General features: G+C 45.3%; 1 protein-coding gene across 1 annotated transcript in view; it reads left to right on the top strand.

Moving 5' to 3' along the window:
• Positions 1 to 17,916, top strand: part of LOC308352431 (serum paraoxonase/arylesterase 1) — a 33,554-nt gene extending 15,638 nt beyond the window's left edge. The window contains exons 5-9 of the mRNA XM_080818707.1: positions 372 to 498; positions 3,641 to 3,841; positions 5,102 to 5,183; positions 14,193 to 14,321; positions 17,496 to 17,916. Coding sequence (XP_080674833.1) covers positions 372 to 498; positions 3,641 to 3,841; positions 5,102 to 5,183; positions 14,193 to 14,321; positions 17,496 to 17,654 — 698 coding nt within the window. The 3' untranslated portion in view covers positions 17,655 to 17,916. The remainder of the gene's footprint in view (positions 1 to 371; positions 499 to 3,640; positions 3,842 to 5,101; positions 5,184 to 14,192; positions 14,322 to 17,495) is intronic.
• Positions 17,917 to 19,076: the final 1,160 nt, after the last annotated feature.

Here is a 19,076-nt window from a genome sequence, read left to right as displayed (position 1 = left end):
TGTGGCGTTTGGAGGTGTTTAGAGACTGTCACTAGTCCTTCCTTTAGCCATTTTGTTTTTCCTTTGGAGCAATCACAAGTGCTTCTCTCTACAAGGAGAGAGAATATTCACAAACCAAATCTTAAGGCGAGTGAGGAAGTTGATTTGGGGTTGGGTTGACTGGGATCAGGGATCCCTGGGTTTTTTCTTTTTCCTTATGTTACATTGTCAAGAAACCCAAGATTGGAGCTGAGTGTGAACCAGCTCCAATATTCCGTCTGCCTGACACCCTAAGTACTAGTTGGAGGTGGGTTGAAATTGCTCTTTGGAGACAGGGCTGACAGCTGAGAGCTCAGTTAATGTTTTGATTTTTGTTTTTAATCTCTTCTCAGATAATACCGTGTACCTGCTGGTGGTGAACCATCCAGATTTTAAGTCCACAGTTGAGTTGTTTAAATTTCAAGAAGAAGAAAAATCACTTTTGCATCTGAAAACCATCAAACACAAACTTCTGCCTAAGTATTGAGATATACTGTATTTCTATTTCCCTTTAACACCAGTGTTCTTCTGCAGATACTTTTGAGGATTCAGACCCCTGAGAGAAGACCCATTCTCTTCCTCTCTCACTTCCCAGTCTGCCTGCGTGCTGAGTTACTGCTCCGAGGCTCAGAATGGCCTTTCAAGCTGTTATTAAGACGTAACTGTTCTTCTCCAAAACCAGACTTTGTATTTCAAACCCACACCAATTTCACAGACAATTCCTACATCATGAGCTTGCTTCTTTATTCATTTATTTCTTCTTGTATTAAAAAAAATTGAGTCTTTGATATTTCTATGAATTAGAAACATATACCCAAGGGAGATCTGCAATCTGGTATCTCTAAGACCTCCCCGTCCTACCCCTCCTGTTTTTGGGCACATGATTTATGGAGTAACAGATCTGTGGTTCACACTCAGCTCCAATCTTGGGTTTCTTGACAATGTAACATAAGGAAAAAGAAAAAACCCAGGGATCCCTGATCCCAGTCAACCCAACCCCAAATCAACTTCCTCACTCGCCTTAAGATTTGGTTTGTGAGGCTTGTGATGGATTTGGAACAAAAGCCTGACACAGTCTTTCCAAACAGTCTTTATCCTCGAATCTTAAGATTGTCTAGAATCCCAACCTTTATTTGAATGACTAGCAGACAGCACTCAACTACCTCAGTATCAATAAATCTAGATTTTTCTTAAAAGGTGTGTTATTTACATGTGGGAATCTAGCAGAGGGCCTGGCATGCGGTGTTTCAGGATCCCCCTCCTCTCTTTCTTACCTGGTGGTTCTGAAGACAAGGAAACTTCAACTGGAGAGAAACTGAGTTACTGGGTGAAGGTCAATCAGCTAATTAGTAGCTGTGTGGGAACTACATGGCCCAAGTCTTTTGCTGTGTCCCTAAGATGAGTACAAATTCAGAGAACAGCTTTTGGTGAAACAGTTTATTTATACATTCTTTCAAAAAATGTATTTTGGAAAGAGAATAAGGATACTGAATGTCTGGTAAATGTGCCGCATACCGAGATCTAAATTAGGGAAAAGTATATAGAATAGAGAAGCTGGGCTAATAATAACTGCAATAATTGTGATAGTAACAATGAGTTTTAACTATAAGTTAGGGGCTACAATAACCAATTTAAACTGATTACATTATTATCTTTCTACAAATACCTTCTTAATTAGGTGTTGTTATTATTATTATGGCATTTTGGAGTATTTAACTTGCCCCAGATAATACCATCAGCAAAACGGCAGAGCTGGAAATCGAACCCTGCTAACTTGAGGCTGAAGCTGCTGCTCCGAGCCGGTCTGAAATAGTGAAAGCTTACTTTGTTTATTTCACAGTTAGTCTTGGAAGTCTCAGGTTTGTCCAGATTCCCAGGGTTAGAGTATTTTTTTCCCGGGCCAAGTGCAAAAATACGTGTCTTTGGCAATATAGAACCAAATGAAAAAACCACAGTGCCACAATTAACTAAAATTCTGCTCTCCCAACCAACTGAAGGACTAGCCACATATATTTTCTGCTTTGTGTTTAATGACTGTTTATGCTGTTGCCTATAGCATTAATATTCCCATTACTCATCTATCACAATTGAAGTATGTCATTAATGATAACACCAAGGTCATGATCGATCATCTCCTACAGGCCAGGCACAGTGCCAAGGTCTTGATATTCCTTCTCTCACTTCGTCTACCCTAACCTCACAAGGTTCAGAGAGGAAACTGAGGTGTAGGTTTTAGTGACAGGCTGTGGCCCCCATAGACAATAACAAGCAATGTCCACATTCAAATGGGGTCTGTAAGGTCTCAAAGCTATCACTCTGCAATATTCTTCTCTGTTCTTTTTTACGAAAAATGGGCACATGCTTTGTAAAGTAGGCTCACTTTGGAAGTTTACTTTTAAAAAAGAGAGGGGGGGGGAAACAGAGAGAGGGGAAAAAAGAGAGAGAGAGAGATTTATGCCTGGATCCTATAACACTAATCCTAAATTCCTAGACCTTTCTTCTCATGTCATGATAGTGGTCATCGTTGACGGAGGGGTTCAGCGAGTGGCAGGCTTTCTACAAAGCCCACAACACGCATTGCCTTATTGCGATTTCCAGTGAGACTCTACAGATTAAGATTCTGACCCTTAGTCTTATATTAATGAGCTGCATGACTTTGGGGAAATTGTTTAACCTCTCTTTACAGATGAGAAAACTGAGACTCCGGGTGCTTATCTAACTGGCCCAGGAACCCAGAGCTGCGTCAGAGCCGCTGTGCGAGCCATTACGCCCTCTGCAATGGAGCGGAGATAATTCTCTCCCAGATAATAGCCCTGGGGAACTTCTGTCACCTCAATCAGCAGAGAATGACTCACTTATGTGTTCACTGTTGTACCTATTAAAGCAGAAAAATAGACTCATATATCTTAGATTTTCAGTAACGGAGAGAGAATCAAAATCAGAAAGAAAATATGCCATAGCATCCCGTTTCTGAGCATTCTTGCTCGCGGACAATTTCCTCAGTTCAGAATCGTGAAACCTTAAGGCCGGAAGTGACCTTTTAAGATGGAGGGATAGAGCCGTCCAGCTCATCCTCCTTTTACAGATAAGGAAACTGAGGCCCTGACATGCAAAATGATTAATTTTACCTAAATTGCACAGCTAATCGTGGTAGAGCTTTTACTAAAATGCAAATCTCAAGTTTGTCAGTGGTTTTCCCTCCCTCCGCCTGACGATAACCAAGACTATTCTATATGAGAGTGACTTCTGTATGAGCATAAATGCATTTTGCCCTGATAATGATTCCTGGCCTAATTTAATGTCCGCTGATTTTAGTATATCTACACACACACACACACACACACACCATAACACTATTTTTCAGATACAGTTAATAGGATTTTTATGTTACATTGCTATAGTAACCTTTCAGGTTTTTTTTTTTTAGAGTAATTATTATCTTTGAGGATCATACAGGTGGGATTTATGTCATATTAATTCTGTGCCATAATGACTGGAGTGAAAGCTTCATCCTGCGTCTTGATTTTAGGAACAGCCATTACTGAATGCTAATCAGTGCCTACTCCTGTAATGTACAATACCTTCACCTGAATATACCCTATATGTGTGTTTCAATTTGCAGTTTGAATGATATTGTTGCTGTGGGACCTGAGCACTTTTATGCCACAAATGACCACTACTTTGTCAACCCCTACTTGAGATCCTGGGAGCTCTACTTGGGTTTAGCGTGGTCTTACGTTGTTTACTATAGCCCAAATGAAGTTCAAGTGATGGCAGATGGATTCGATTTTGCTAACGGAATCAACATTTCACCTGACGGCAAGTATGTGAACTGTTTACGTCACGCGTTTCTCCAGATTCTCTTTAGCTCTCTTTAGAACGGACTCATTTTCTAAACAACATGATATGCTCTAATGTGTCATCCCGGTAAGAGGAAATTAGGAAGAATATTAAAATATCTTAATTTTTCAGGGGATAAAATGTATCAAGTCAAAATTTTCTATTTTGTGTAGGCATATTCTTCTAAGTTTGCGGGGAGGGATGTATGTATTAAGAAGGGGAACTGGGATAAACATTCAGTATTACTAAACAACTTTGCTTTGAGGGAAGATTTTTGAGGGCATAATAAGATGAACAGCATGTAGTTATATATCTCAGCTGTGCTGTTTGTGACAAGATAAAGAGCCTGCACTAAAGTGTAAATCAAGACACTTCTTTCTCCATTGAGAAAGTGTTACTGTGGGCGAAGAGTCAGTTTATCGAGGCAGTGTGCCTCACGGTGTAGTTGATTTACATTATTATTTGATGATGACCCTGAAACAAACGACTCACAGAGAAACCCTGGTCTAGGGACCACACTTTGGGTAACATTAGTCTGTCTACAGAAACCATGTATCCACTCATATGTACCCTTCCCCATCTTCTATGGTCAGGGATTTCAGGAGTTGGTAACATGATTAGAGGAAACAATGTGTACAGCTTTCAGTTATTTATAGCATCGCCTGGTCTTAGGAAGTAGCAGATAATACATAGTCATTTCTCTCTTTGTTCTGGGATGCCCTGCCTTCAAAATACTAAATGTGCAGGGTCAGAACCGGGCTCAGGGTAAGAGGGGGGGAAGATTTCTCTCGGCCAAGCATCTTGTCTCCTCTCATACAAGGGCCTGGTTGTCAAAGGGCTTTCCTGCAGCCTGCCCGAGAGAACTCGCTCGCTGTCCTCTGAGAGGCAGAACCTGGGGATTGTCGCCATGTTGACCAGCAAAGAGAAGTGGTGTAATAACATTTTACACCCAGATATTTAGAGCTGGTACTAGGGCTGCGTTTCTTCCCTCCTGATCAGGGACAACTAGGTTCCTGCCTTAGGAAGTAACTTTTCAGAAATTAAAACTCCTTTGCACATTGTAAACTCATTGAGTTGGGTTTCTGTTTTGTTTTATTTTTTGCCATTCGGTGTGCTTTGAGAGGGATTACATTTTCCTGTCTCTAAGCAAAGTTCTATCCTAGGAAGAGTTCTCCTGGCTTCACCATAACCTTCTGAGCCGTATTACTTCAAGTGCTTTGATGTAGCTCTTTCTTCTTTGAAGGTATGTCTATATATCTGAATTGCTGGCTCATAAGATTCATGTGTATGAAAAACACGCTAATTGGACTTTAACTCCATTGAAGGTAAGATGTATTAACACTATAAGTTTGCAGAGTGATAATTAGATTCTAATTGATTTGTGAAATTAAAAGTGAGCAAAAAAGGATTGTCTAATTGGAGCGGGTGAGAACCAATTTTTCACTTCTTTATTAAGAGTCAACAGCATCGTGTGTGTTTGTTGTTCACTTTTGTTCAGCGGCAGAGTGGAAAGGAGCAAGCCCAGGATCTCACCTATGAAACTTGGATTCTTTCTGCCCTAATGAATTCTCATTGCTTAGTTTCCGGTCCCTTCCTCTTTCTCTCCCTTCCTCCCGCTTTGCCCTCCCTTCTTCCTTCCCCTCTCTCACCCTTTCATGTTTTCTTCCATGTTGATGAAACAGCCAAGAAGTCACCTCAACTGGTATTTCAGATGACAGAGCTCTCCATAATAGTTATAAATCATGTAAACATAATAAAAAACCCAGTAAAGTATCAAGGACTCCCAGCGGCCACTAGCACCCCTGCAGCCCATCACTTGGCTCCCTTGGTCTCTGGTACTTCCCCCTGCTTCGCGTCCCTGCCCTGAGCTCCCCAGGTGGGGACCTGCCTCAGGCAGGGCACCCACTCGTTCCCTCTGCTCCGATCATCTTCCTCCCGTTCTCTGTGGCTCTCTTCTTCGTATCCTTCCAGTTTCCGCTAGAATGTCAACTCAGGGAGGCCTTCCCTGGCTACCTCATCTCAGCTTGCGACTCTGCTCGCTTAGCTGCATACACACTGCGAGTCTGCAACCTCAGGGGCTTCCCGGTCCAGCCCGAACCACCCTCTTCCCCTGCCTCCACACACAGAGGGCGAGGAGAGACCGGGAAGGAGGCAGGCCACTCCACATTGCTCCATTGCTCGGTGGCAGGTTTCATAAACAAGGGCCCTCATCTACTTGGCTTGTCTTGGGTGCTGCAAGAGGACTAGCTCTCCGCACCTGCCCACTGGAAAAAAAGTTTATATAGAGGCCTTATGGGGGCTCGGTCACATATACTATCCAGAGTATAGTATATACTCTCAGAGTACACAGAGGGTCTCAGCAACACCTTACTCCGTCAAGGCTGTGTTCCTGGAATGGCTCTCGCTGTGTGAACAGTGGGCAGAATGCACATTCCAAGGACAGGGGAGGGGACGGGGCACCTTCAGTTGTCCAGGTTCCACTGGAGGTTCAGCCAGAGGTTATGTCCTCCCAAGGACCTCCTCCAACATGCCATCCCTCGTGACAGCTCTTACGATCTCATATACCCAGCTCTTGTGCAACATTTCCTGAGCAGTCAGCGATGGGGGGGGGGGGGGGGAGGGACACTGGCACGGAGGCAGCGAAATTAGTGCCTTTGTGCAAGGGAAAACACAAATTACCGCAGTGATTCCCCAAATCAGTGACAATTTTTTTTCATCCAAGGGCCCCATGATCCGAACCACTGATTTATTAAGTCCCCCAAGCTGAGGTCAGATCACTCCAGGCGTTCACTTGTGTCCTCATGTTATTTAATAGAGATGACACTCTGGCAGACTCACCAGGTGTGAACGCACAGAATTCTGTATGGATAATGGCAAAGAGGTGGTAAGTAGTGTTCGAGGCCATCCGGTTTTGGAGGAGGACAGCTTTTGTTATTAGAGACATTTCAGTGTTCGGTAAGGACAGGCTTTGTTGGATCTCATTTAAGGCTTACTGGATGAGTTTGGCCAGGGCTTTGCCCGTCTCAGGGGATGGCCTTGGACTTCTTTGGCAGTTGTCTTGGCTGTTGCCTTGGGCGTTGTTTAAAACACGTCGGGCATGCTACTGCTGTGTTGACCAAGTCACTCTCTTTTGAGGACTCTAGAGCCTCCTTGGAAATATGCCCTCCCACCGGGGTGCTGGGGTGGCTACTCTTTCTATGCATCTTTTCTCTGTATCTCCTAAAGGGTATGTTGCCAGAGCTTGTATCCAAGCTCTGATGGCTTCCTGATTGCCAGGGGGTGTCAGCCCTGCCTGAGCTGGGATGTGAAGGACAGTGGGGACCGCCTCAAGTCCCTGCAGGCCAACACAGATGTTTTTCCATATATCCTGACTCCGCCAGGGCTTACTCCCATCATCCACCCCCTGGCTTGCCGCTGTTCCAGCTGTAGGATTAATCCCTTTACAACAGTCCAAAGGTCAATGCAAAGGGTTAAGGGTCAGGGCTCAGGAGTGACCACCAGCCGGACCGCCGGAGTTCAGCCCAGGGGCCGCTGCGGATTCTTCCTGCTTCCATCCAGACGGTGTCAGTGTTGGGCTGAAGAGCAACTCCGGTTTGGGGGAGGGAGGGATGGATTCCCTCGACTAGATCCATCCCCCACTCCCTCTCTACAAGCGGCAAGGACTGCCAAGGAAAGAGGGGGAGAGGGCAATGCATCTCCTCCTCTACCAAGCCCAGTAGTGCCTGTGTTTCTGGAGATAGTGGGCAGGAGGACAGGGTGCTCCCACGCTGCGGATCGGAAGGCCATGTAGTCAACGTCGGGGTTTGAACCATGGCAGAGATGCGTGGATGGAACATAGTCCCAACCCACCCCTGGATAGGGAGGGAAGTTCTTACTTTGATGCCCTCTTCCTTCCCGAGAGCACCCTCACCCCCCACTCCGGAGCAGTACTGCATATATGGCTAAGAGCTCTTGCTCTAGGGGGTGTATGGAGTTTCTATCCCCTCTGGGGCCAAAAGCTAGGGGTACTCTGTCCTCCTGTTATCCCCACCACAGTGCCCAGCCCTTCTGGAGTCACAGACACATCTAACTCAAATCGCAGCCCTGCTTGCGAGATGCCCAGGGCTGTCATCTCCTTCACTAGTATGTTTGCTTTCTCCAAGGGGACCTGCCGCCCTGGTCCCCATTCCCACACATGTCCTTTCTTTATCAGTCTGTATCAGAGACAGAGACACCATGCCAGATGGGGAATGAAAGTCCTCCAAAATCCCCAAATCCCTACAAAGGTTTGCACCGCTTTCAAGTCCTTAGGGCTTGTTAAGCTTATGCCTTATCAATCACAGATTCTGGAACGTGTGTCTTGCCCAACCACATGACTCCCAAATGCCTGTGGCTGTTCCTGGGCCTTGAGTTTTCTGTGGGTTCGTGACCCATCTTCTCCCTTGCAACTGTTCCAGGAAAGCCTGCAGAATGTCCTGCGGCATGTTCTCTCCTATCTCTTTATGCCCCCAAGAAATTTATGTTGTTTAACAGTTACCACTTTCTGAAGGGGCGGCAGGCCTACTGGTTTGCGGTGCGTGTTTCCCCTCAGCACTGGTCTGATTACTGGAACCCAGGGTCAGAACTCCCTGAGAGAGGTTTGCAGTTCCATCTCGTAGCACGTCAACGCCCCGTAGATTCTCTAGTATTGCACAGAGAAGAGCCTCATATTCCTGGGGTAATAGGGAGGAACACTAAATCCGTCAAAGAACCTTCTTAACCGGAACCATTTGCTGTCTGTAATCATTGATGGTGCTGAAAACTGAGGGTCACCGTGGGTCAGAGTGCAGTTGGATCCAGCATCCACCAGAGCTCCTGGAGGACCAGCAAAAAGCGAGTTCAACTTGAAGCCTCTGACCATCTCCACCTGCCCTCACCTGGAGGCAGTCCTGGCCTGTCCCTATACCTGGGGTAGGGAGGCACCCACCCCAAATAGCACTGTTTTCCTGAGGCTCCTGCTGGAGCAGGCAGGGCATCAAGGGACAGTAAGGGGCAGAAGGAACAGGTCTGAATTGTTGTTCAAGTTTTATGGCTTTCTGCCGGCCAGTGAACACAGTGTTGGGTTGTCAGTTTCTCTGTTCTGGCGAGGTCCCTGCAGCAAGGAGGTTAAACCACAGTTGTTTCTGGGTTATTTTTACTGGACCTTTACAGCTGATTGGGAAAGCCTTTAGGTTTTATGGGGGAGCTCTCTGTCTCAGGTCTTTCCCACATCCTGTACCAGTCCCAGGATTTGTCAGTTTTCCCTAAATTGACAATGGATTGCCCAGCACTATAGATATCTTGTCCCACCGCTGGCCCCAGCATGGACATGAGGGTCCCATAACAGGTGTCGGTGGTAGACTGGGGTACAGAATGTTTCATTCTTGCCGTGAGCCTGGCCTGACGAGGACCTTCAAAGCCAGGGGCAGAGATTGCCTGTCTCATTCCCAACTCCCGAAGGGTTGTTGGACCTCCTCTCTAGATTTTCAGGGCTCCACATGCCCAGGGAGGGGCCCTCATTGGGCCAAACCTCCCTGCAGGCTAAAATAATCCAGTCTAGAAGGGAGTGGTACTTTGAACCTCTGAGTGCCATGCAGGTGCGGCGGGGGTCCCACTGTGTGGTTATGTCACTCATTATCTCTGCTTCCTGCCCAGAGAAATGCCATCTCCCCCACATCGCATAGGTGTACTAACCACACTGGAATACTTGCTCTGGCCTTTTGCTGGAACTTGGCAGCTGTATCAATAAATTCAGCAGAAGTACATTCTCTCTTCATGAACATTTCCTCCGTTGGAGGCTGCCCTGCTGGCTGGGGTCATCATGGTGCTTTTGCCTTCCTTTGTCCCCGGGGTTGGACAGCATGGGGCGTTTTGTTCCCGTCACAGCAACTTCTTCACTCTCCCCATTCTCCCAGGCGTTCCACCTCGTAGCTTCCCAATCAGACCTTGTCATAGCACTCGGACCTTAATCCTCAGCGGCTGGGGCTTTGCAAAGTGGCGTGCAAGGTCTTCAACTGATGATTTGTTCTCTCCCTTTGTCTGTCAGCCCCAAAGCTACAGAGTAGCGAGCACCCGCATATCCTTCTCTAACCTCTTCTCACTTTCTTTTTTTTTTTTTTAATTTAATGTATTTGTTAAATAGTGGACACATTAACTTCAGGTGTACAACCTAGTGATTGGAGAACTCTGTACACGACTCCATACTCATCACAAGTGTCATCACCGTCTGTCACCACTGTCACCATACAATGGTATTACAGCATTATTGATTGTATTTTCGTCTGTCACTTACTTATTTTAACCTGCAGTTTATACCTCTTCATCTCCTTCAGCTATTTTGCTATCCCCCACAGCCTTCGCCTCCGGCAACCCCCAGTTTATTGTCTGTACAGTTTCCTTTATTTCTTTGTTCATCTGTTTAGTTTTTTTAGATTCTGCAGATCAGTGAAATCATATGGTATTTGACTTTCTCTGTCAGACTTATTTCACTTAGCATGATATCCTCTAAGTCAAGCCATGTTTTTACAAATGGTGAGATCTCATTCCTTGTTATGGCTGAGTAGTACATGCGATCAGCGGGCACTGGCAGGGATTGGTGAGTTCATGGTAGTCCTTAGGGATTGGCCGTGGGGTCACCCTTCCCCACACAGAGGTCAATGGCCAACTCGGGGTTTCCTCCAAGGACACCTCCTTCCTAGAGCCCATTTCTTTGGTCTCCTCCTGGCTGGCTCACCGATTACTAGCTTGCAGTCTGGGGAGCTTCCTGGGTGCAGTCTGAAACTGGTCTCTTGTCCCCATACACGGAGGGGGCAAGGAGAGATCCAAAAAGAAGGCAGACCGTTCCGATTGCTGGGTGGCAGGTTTAATAAGTAAGAGAAATTACATAGGAGGCTTGTCTTGAGCACCCGTGGGACAAGTGGATCTCCACACCCTCCGACCAGAATCTTAAAAGTTTACGTAGAGGTCTTAACTGGATTCAGCCACACACACTGTCCAGATGGTCTCAATAACACGTTACTCTCTCAAGGCTATGTCCTTGGAACAGCTCCCACTGTGGAAACAGTGGGCAGAATGTATATCCCAAGGACAGGAGAGGGGTCAAGGAGCCTCCAAATGCCTGGGTCCAGCTTGAGGATCAACTGGTGGTCACGTCCTCTTGATGACCTCCTCCAACACACACACACACACAAAACTTCTTTTCTCCCGATGACTTTAAATTCCCTTCAACATTCATTACTAATATTACATATTTTACTTATATATTTTTATATTTTTATATATAAAATTTTATATATAAAATATATTTTATATTTATATTTTTTATATTTTACTTATATTTACTTATATTTTGTAAGTGAAATGCTATATATTTTATTTATCCTCTCCATCGTCCGCCTCTTCCACTAGGGTTTAAGTACCAGAAGGACAGGGTGTTTTCTCTTTGTTCCCGAAAGAGTTCCCAACAGGTAGCAGGCACTCAACAAAGACTTGTTCAGTTAATACGGTGGGGCCGGGTACACTTCAGGGGTTTAATTTCCACCCCCGTCGATTATGATCTGATCTGAAGGTTTGGGTCAGAAGAAGTAAAAACACAAAGGAGAGGAAAGAGGAAGTAGCAAGAAAGCGGAGCCGGGTGAAGGTAGTCCCGGATCCCTTACAAACAGGACCTGGCTCTCTTGCCGCAGTCGCCCCCAGCCCGAGGCGCCGTCACCAGGCCCTGCGGGGCTGTTCCCGTCAGGACATGCAATGTGCCGTCGTGAGGGGCTTCACTGCAGGAAAATGAGCTCAAAGCAGCATCCAATGTGGCATCACATTTGACATTAAAAATCATCGGTGTGGCCAATTTGGTATTAGCGGAAGTAAAATGGAATTTCACACACTCCTACTGGCTGAGGGAATGAAATCGAATGGTGGTTTTAACAATAGTTACTTTTAAAAATTGAAAGTTAATTTTATAAGACTGGAGCCCCATCCAATATATATTCAACACAGAAGGGTAAAGACACTGGTCCTGCCAAGGACTTATTTGACATTTGGCTTCCACTTTTGGCAACAGGTAAGGCCCCGTCTGCTGACATAACAATTCAGTTGAGTCTACCGCTGTGACTGTAATGTCCTTTTTTTCTTCTGAAGGAACAGGTTAATCAAGACCAGTTAATTCATTAATACTTGGAGTATCAGGAAATTTGATAAATGAGCTGAGACTGATCTTAGAATTTGCGATGAGATGTGGGTGGGTTTATGTCCTGTCAAAATGTGGTATGCACATACTATGGAATATTGTTCAGCCTTAAGAAGGAATGAAGTCCTACTACATGCCCCCACATGGATGGAACTTTGAGGATCTCATGCTAAGTGAAGTAAGCCAGACACGAAAGGACAAATATTGTGTGATTCCACTTATATGAGGTCCTAGAATAAGCAAATTCATAGACAAAAATTGGAATAGGGGTCACCAGGGGCTCACGGAGGTAGGAATGGGGAGCTATTGGGTACAGAGTTTCTGTTTGGGATGATGAAAGTTTCTGGAAATGGTTGGGGTAATGCTTGCAAAACCCTGTGAGTGTACAAATGCCAAATGCCACTGAATTTTACCTTTAAAGTGGTTAAAATGACACATTTCATGTTATGCATATTTCACCACAATAAAATAATCCCCTCCTCCATAAAAGAGAAAAACAAATTGCAGAACACAGCCAATGCATTAGTCCCACTTCAGTGCTTTCCCATTCTCTAAAAATTGGGATATTTGTTAACAGAGAACACAGTTTTTTGCAATGAGAATCATTTATTCATTTATTTATTCCTTTATCAAGAAATGTACCATCTTCCACTTGGCTTTGTGGAAGCTTGAAATGTGTCCGTTGCATGCATTGTAGTGAGTGAGTTTTGCTAGGAATTAGAGATTTGCAGGACCGGAGTTCGTTGCTGGGCCCAAAAGGGGCTCCCTATGGGACTATCAGCTCCTCCTGGGCAGGGGACAGGCCTGCCACTTACCAGTACCCGCTCTCCGGGAGCTCAGCTGCTTCCAGAGCACACGGTGGGAACTCAGTAATCGTGTGTCAAATGAACAGGGACCCCAGGCTTGGGTGTCCTTCTCATCTCTCACCCCCAGCTTACATCTCTGTAGGCTTTCAACTGCCATGCAGTTCAGAAATCGACAGCTACCCCTCCCAAAGCCAGCAAACAGCACAGAGCCCCGAGACACACATTTTCCTCGTCTAAAGAAAATGGCGGGATCTGCGTAGATTGTCTGACACTGTGATGGATGGGCGTTGGGGGCACAGAGAAGGCCTGGGGCTGATTCTGGCCAGAGGATGTCTGCTTGGCTGCCTCCTTTGGCCGACCTGGCCTGTCTCCAGGGTAAGAATGGATGATGGCTCTGGGAGGAGGCTCTGCTGGGAGGCTTGGCCCCTGCAGCCCCATCATGGACGTGGGGGGAGAGGTCTCATTTAGAGTAGGAAGCCCAGGGCAGGGGTTTGCTGCAGCTACCCGCCCTCACTCTGGCCTCTGCAATGAGTCACCAGCACCTATTACATGGTCTCTGGGCGCTGAGGTGTGCTGGCCTCTGTTTGAGGTACACGGTAGATATTACTTCTCCAACGGAGAGCTGGAGGTAAACAAATAGATGTGATTTCTCCCCAGTAGAAGGCAGCCAAGATGATGAATGGTGGAATTAAGAATCATTGGTATTATTTATGATCCTGGTACAAAGCCTCGACAGCAATCTGTGCAGTCATCACATGCTTGCGACTTATATTTAGAAAATAAACAGCAGAAGAACAGGGAGTTGAATAACATCAGAAAACCAAAGAAGAAACTTTTCCCCTACTCCATGGCAAAAATTAGACCCTGGGTGATCATTTCTTCTCTGGCTGCACAGCCTATGAGTTAGCCATTAAAGAAGAGCCAGCATGTCATCAATGGGCTCATCCAAAATGAACCCACATTTCCTGGTTGTTTTCCGAATGCTTATAAAAATATCATTTGCACATGTTTTTGTAGAAGGAACTCTTTTATGCAGCACTTAAAACCTTTTCTTAGGTTTATGCACAGATGTTAGTCCAGATGATTTCCTCTGACTTCTAACAGTCTCGCTTGCCATTCTGCATTTTCCCCTTCCCTCCTCTGTCCTGGAAACTGACGAAATGCTAATATAGATGGAAAGCCAGAGGAACTCTCTGAGCGGTATTGAAATGCGGCAGAATTGTGTTCTGGAACCAGCAGTGTGGAGACCGAGGAGAACAAGATGATAGCTTCCCCTGAGAGATTGTTCCATCACCTCTCAATTGTTTTCACTTTCTGTCCTTCCTTCTCGCCCTGTTTTAACCTGGAAGTCCCTGGACTTTAACACACTCGTGGATAACATATCCGTGGATCCTGTGACAGGAGACCTTTGGGTTGGATGCCATCCCAATGGCATGAAGATCTTCTTCTATGATTCGAAGAATCCTCCTGCATCAGAGGTTAGTTTGAAAAATGAACCAGGTTGGCGACCTTATTCCCTGCTGTTTCTCGGGTTGGAAACATAAATCTCCATTACACGCGCAAATATAGGGAGAGACGTGGATAGATGATCCAAATGATGAGAGATAAAAAGGAGTTTGACTTTGGGAGGCATTTTCGTCAGAATCTAGGCAGGAGACAGATGGTACATTTAAATTGGGTAATTTGAGGAGATTTAATAAGGGTCCTGTATACAAAGGTGTGGGCACAGGTAGGGAAATGAAAGGAAGATAATGCATTACCCCAGAGCTAGTGCAGGAGGCAGGAAATGGTTCCCAGAAAGCAGAATGAGAGCAGAGCTGAGTGTGGAGAGGGTCCCCTGAGGGGAATCTGTCCTCTGGTTGGTGGACATAGACGACAATCAGTGGGGGACCTGCAGGGAGGAAGCCTGGAACAAACACTCTACCTCCCTCTCAGTCCTCCCACTCCCCTGCTGCTGCTGCTGCTCCTTGGCTGACCCTGAGCCAGAGCTGGGGGGCAAAGGAAACTTCCTCGTAGGCTTTCATGAGAGTCTCGGCAGAGGGGAGCCAGCACTGGACTGGAGTCCCTATCTTTACTTCAGTAATGAGTTTCTTCAACTTGGGAATTCACAATAGTTTAAAAAACGGAATGTACCGCAGTGCTGTGGTCTAATCATTTGTTTGTTGCTTGCCTCTCCTTTTAATCCCCTCTTCCCATGTGTCAGTATGTGCGCAAGTTCATACAATGCACCAGGCCTGATGTCCGTATGGCCGTCCTCTCCAAACCTTCCCTGCAGAATGGGAAGATCAGTTACTTGCTGGAATTATTTTGGTTTAAAAGACCTTTCCTTCCATCTTAGTTATAGCACCCAAAGACCCCATTCATCTTCATGGTCTTTACTCAATGGACTGTTTTGGCTGTGCAAACAAGAATTTTGAGACGCACTTTGCCATAGGCATTTGAACATTTCTGTGACTCATCTGGGGTTTTCTGTTTTGAGTTTTTCAGTATGTGTTATACATGTTATTTATGTTAAATAACCAATACCATTTTTGACATAGTTTACGGCTATGTATTCTTTTTCAATTTTAGTTTTAAGAATCAGCCTCATTTCCACCCACCGAAAAAAAATTTTTCTTTTTAAAGCCCATGTCTCTTAGATTAAATAACTCCCAAACCAAATGTGTATTTCCAATTACTTTATGGCTCTTCATACCCTTTCTCTCCAGGCTTACAGGACAATTGTGATTATATTTAATGGCAATCCTTTGTGCCTTTTCGTGGTTCTTAGCTATTAGGATGGCTGTGTGGTATGTTTAACAGAATTGGGGAAATGTATGCTGTGGCGTGTTCACTGTGCAGAACAGAGCAGAATGTTAGATTCTAATTTGTTCTTGCTTGTTAGCTCATCTGGTGAACTTAGGTCATTTGTTATAGCATGGACTTGGTTTGCTGTTCTGGAAAAAGTGCTTCCTTTCTAATGATGGATCTGGTAAGGAATAGCAAAAAGTAGTAACAATCCATTACCTAATGCACTGCCCCATGGAAGAGTGCCTGACTTTTATTAGAAAGAGGCTTACTTAAGTCAAGGTGCCCCATCACCTATTTCCCAGTTAAGTAACTACTATGCCTGTCTTTTGGGCTGGCTGTTTTACTTTTTATTTTTTATTTTTTTAAAGATTTATTTATTTTAGAGAGAGAAAGAGAGTGCACGTACTAGTGGGGGGGAGGGGCAGGGAGAGAGAATCTTCCAGCAGACTCCCCACTGAGCGCATTGCCCCCACACCAGGCTCCATGAGATCAGGACCTGAGCCAAAAACAAAGAGTCTGAAGTTTAAAGGACTGAGCCACTCAGATGCGACTGGGGCTGGCTGTTTTAAAAAGGTCCTTTTAAATGCTCCCATTAACCCTTTGTATATAGGCACTGGCCCTCCCAGTCTGCCATATTTGGTGTTTTTGTATGTAAGCATCCTTTCTTCCAGACACTGTATTTTACCCTAAAGGCTTAAAAATGTTAAGAAGTTAAGAGTTGAAAAGAAACTTAAGGGGTGCCTGGGTAGCTCAGTGGGTTAAAGCCTCTGCCTTCAGCTCAGGTCATGGTCTCAGGGTCCTGGGATCGGGCCCCACATCGGGCTCTCTGCTCAGCGGGGAGCCTGCTTCCCCCTCTCTCTCTGCCTGCCTCTCTGCCTACTTGTGATCTCTGTCTGTCAAATAAATAAAAAAAAAAAAAGAAAAGAAAAGAAACTTAATCTAGTCCTACGCACCTTGTTCTACAAACAAGAAACAAATGGGAAGCTGAAGATCCAAAACAGATCCCTGGGCCCCTGCCTTACAGCGTGCTCTTTACCTTGTGCTATGAAATTATACGAAATCTGGCCAAGTATCCGCTACTACACATGATCAGCTTTGTATCCTGCTACACTGTTGCTGATGACACGATGGTATTTCTGCTCACCTAAATGAAGGAAACTGAGCTTACAAAATCTTACACGTTTATAGAGTTAGAACCTTAAGTTCAGAGGAACATCTGAGTATGGTACAGAGATATGTTTTTTTTTTTTTAATTGCCAGAATTTAAAAACCAAGTATTAAGTGTAACCATCCAAATTCCTAGCTTATCTGTAAATACACAAAACTGGCCTGAATTCTAGCATGGCAGTAATTTGACTATTACTGAGGAACATCTCCCCTCCAGTCCCCCATTTCCCATAATCCTTTCTACTCCTGGGTTTCCCACCAGGCTATGCTACTCACTCCTATTTCTGCCCTGGGCTGGGTAGGCCTATGTGTCTCTATCTCTGTTCAAGATCACCTGCTTAAAACCTGTCATTTTGCCAGTAAGGAAACCAGTGTTTTCTGTAAAGAGCAACCTTAGAACAAAATAGGACTTATCTACACACTTCTTCATAAGGAGAAGTGACCCGTCTTTAACATTATGTTTTTGAGTGACTTTAAAAAGAAAAAGTAAGTTGGGGTGCCTGGGTCGCTCAGTGGTCTAAGCCTCTGCCTTCGGCTCAGGTCATGATCTCATGGTCCTGGGATCCAGCCCTGGGTCAGACTCCTGCTTCCCCCTCTCTCTCTGCCTGCCTCTCTGCGTACTCACGATCTCTCTGTCAAATAAATATATAAAAATCTTCAAAAAAAATAGTAAGCTAATGTTCCTTCTTTGATAGGTGATCCGAATCCAGGACATTTTAACAGAGGAGCCCAAAGTTACACTGGTTTATGCAGAAAACGGTACAGTGTTGCAAGGAAGTACGGTGGCCTCGGTGTACAAAGGGAAGCTGCTGGTGGGCACCGTGTTCCACAGAGCTCTCTACTGTGAGCTCTAGCAGGCTGATCTGCCCCCGTGTCGTGCACACCCTGAGCCCGCCATTTCAACGGCTTGTTGCATCTCCAGGGCCACGGCGATCTCGTCTGAACCGTGAACACTGACCCTCCATTTGCACATCGGGAAGGATGACAGTGCTGTTTACCTGGGAACAGAATCAGTGTGTAAGGCTTTTTAAAGTACAGTAGCAAATCAGTCTAGAAATACTCGAAAACTCCATTCACCAATAAAAATCCTATCAATAAAATGGCTACAGTTGCCGGGTCAGTTGTCAGGCCTTAATTCGTTTAACTGCGTGTGATCCAAACGTCCTTTCCCTAAAACGGGTGTGGCCTGGGGAGCCCATGACGCTTGCTGCTGCCTTGCTGAATCTTGTTCAGGAAACAGAGGAGCATACCGTCCCAGACGGCAGTCCTTAGGGGCTCTGGGTCACCTGCTGGGAAACTAGAGGTGACCTATGAAGTTCTCTCAGCTCCAGGCATCCCTCCTTAGCAAAGCCATGGGACATACTGGCACAATCTGATTCCCATTTCCCTCTCGGTGTAGGACTTTCTCAGTAAATGGAAATCTAAATGACCCCCATTTCTCCTTTTACTCTCACTCAGTTCTCTGGTAGCGATGACATGTAGGAAAATCTTAACATTCTTGGGAGTGTCTGTGATCTCAGCATAAACTGTACATGTTAGTGGCTTTGCCCCATTGAAGTTTATTGGGGTGCCTGGGTGGCTCAGTGGGTTAAAGCCTCTGCCTTCGGCTCAGGTCATGGTACCAGGGTCATGGAATCAAGCCCCATATCGGGTTCTCTGCTCGGTAGGGAGCCTGCTTCCTCCTCTCTCTCTCTCTCTGCCTGCCTCTCTTGCCTACTTGTGATCTCTGTCAAATAAATAAATAAATAAATCTTAAAAAAAAAAAAAAAAAGAAAGAAAAGAAGCTTGTTAGCTTCAGTGATTGAAGATGGACTGAAGCCTATAATCCATTCAGGTAAAGCTAAATGCCCCCGAAGTCAGTACTGTTGTTACAAGTGGTATGGGGCTGGTTTTTGTTGTTGTTGTTGTTGTTGGTATTTTTAAGTAAGCTCCCCACCCAGTGTGGAGCCCAACATGGGGCTTGAACTCATGACCCTGAGACTGAGACCTGGCCTGAGATCAAGAGTCAGATGCTTAACTGACTTGAGGCACGCATGACACCCACTGCCCACCCCCTCAACCAGGTTTTATTTTTGTTTGTTTGTTTGTTTTTTCTTATTGTAACTTGCAGGGGAGGCTCACAAGAAAATAATAGAAAGGCAAACAAAAAAATTAAAAAGTCAACAATCTTGGCCTATCTCCTGAGGGATGTGATCAGGAAGAAGAGATGACTTTTGTCATTTTCTTATTAGAAAGATTACTTGTTTTTATTTGTCTGTCTCTTTTGAAAGTATGGC

This window comes from Martes martes (assembly GCF_963455335.1).
Source record: "Martes martes genome assembly, chromosome: 11".
Lineage (NCBI taxonomy): Eukaryota > Metazoa > Chordata > Mammalia > Carnivora > Mustelidae > Martes > Martes martes.
This window is presented reverse-complemented; position numbering and strand designations above follow the sequence as displayed.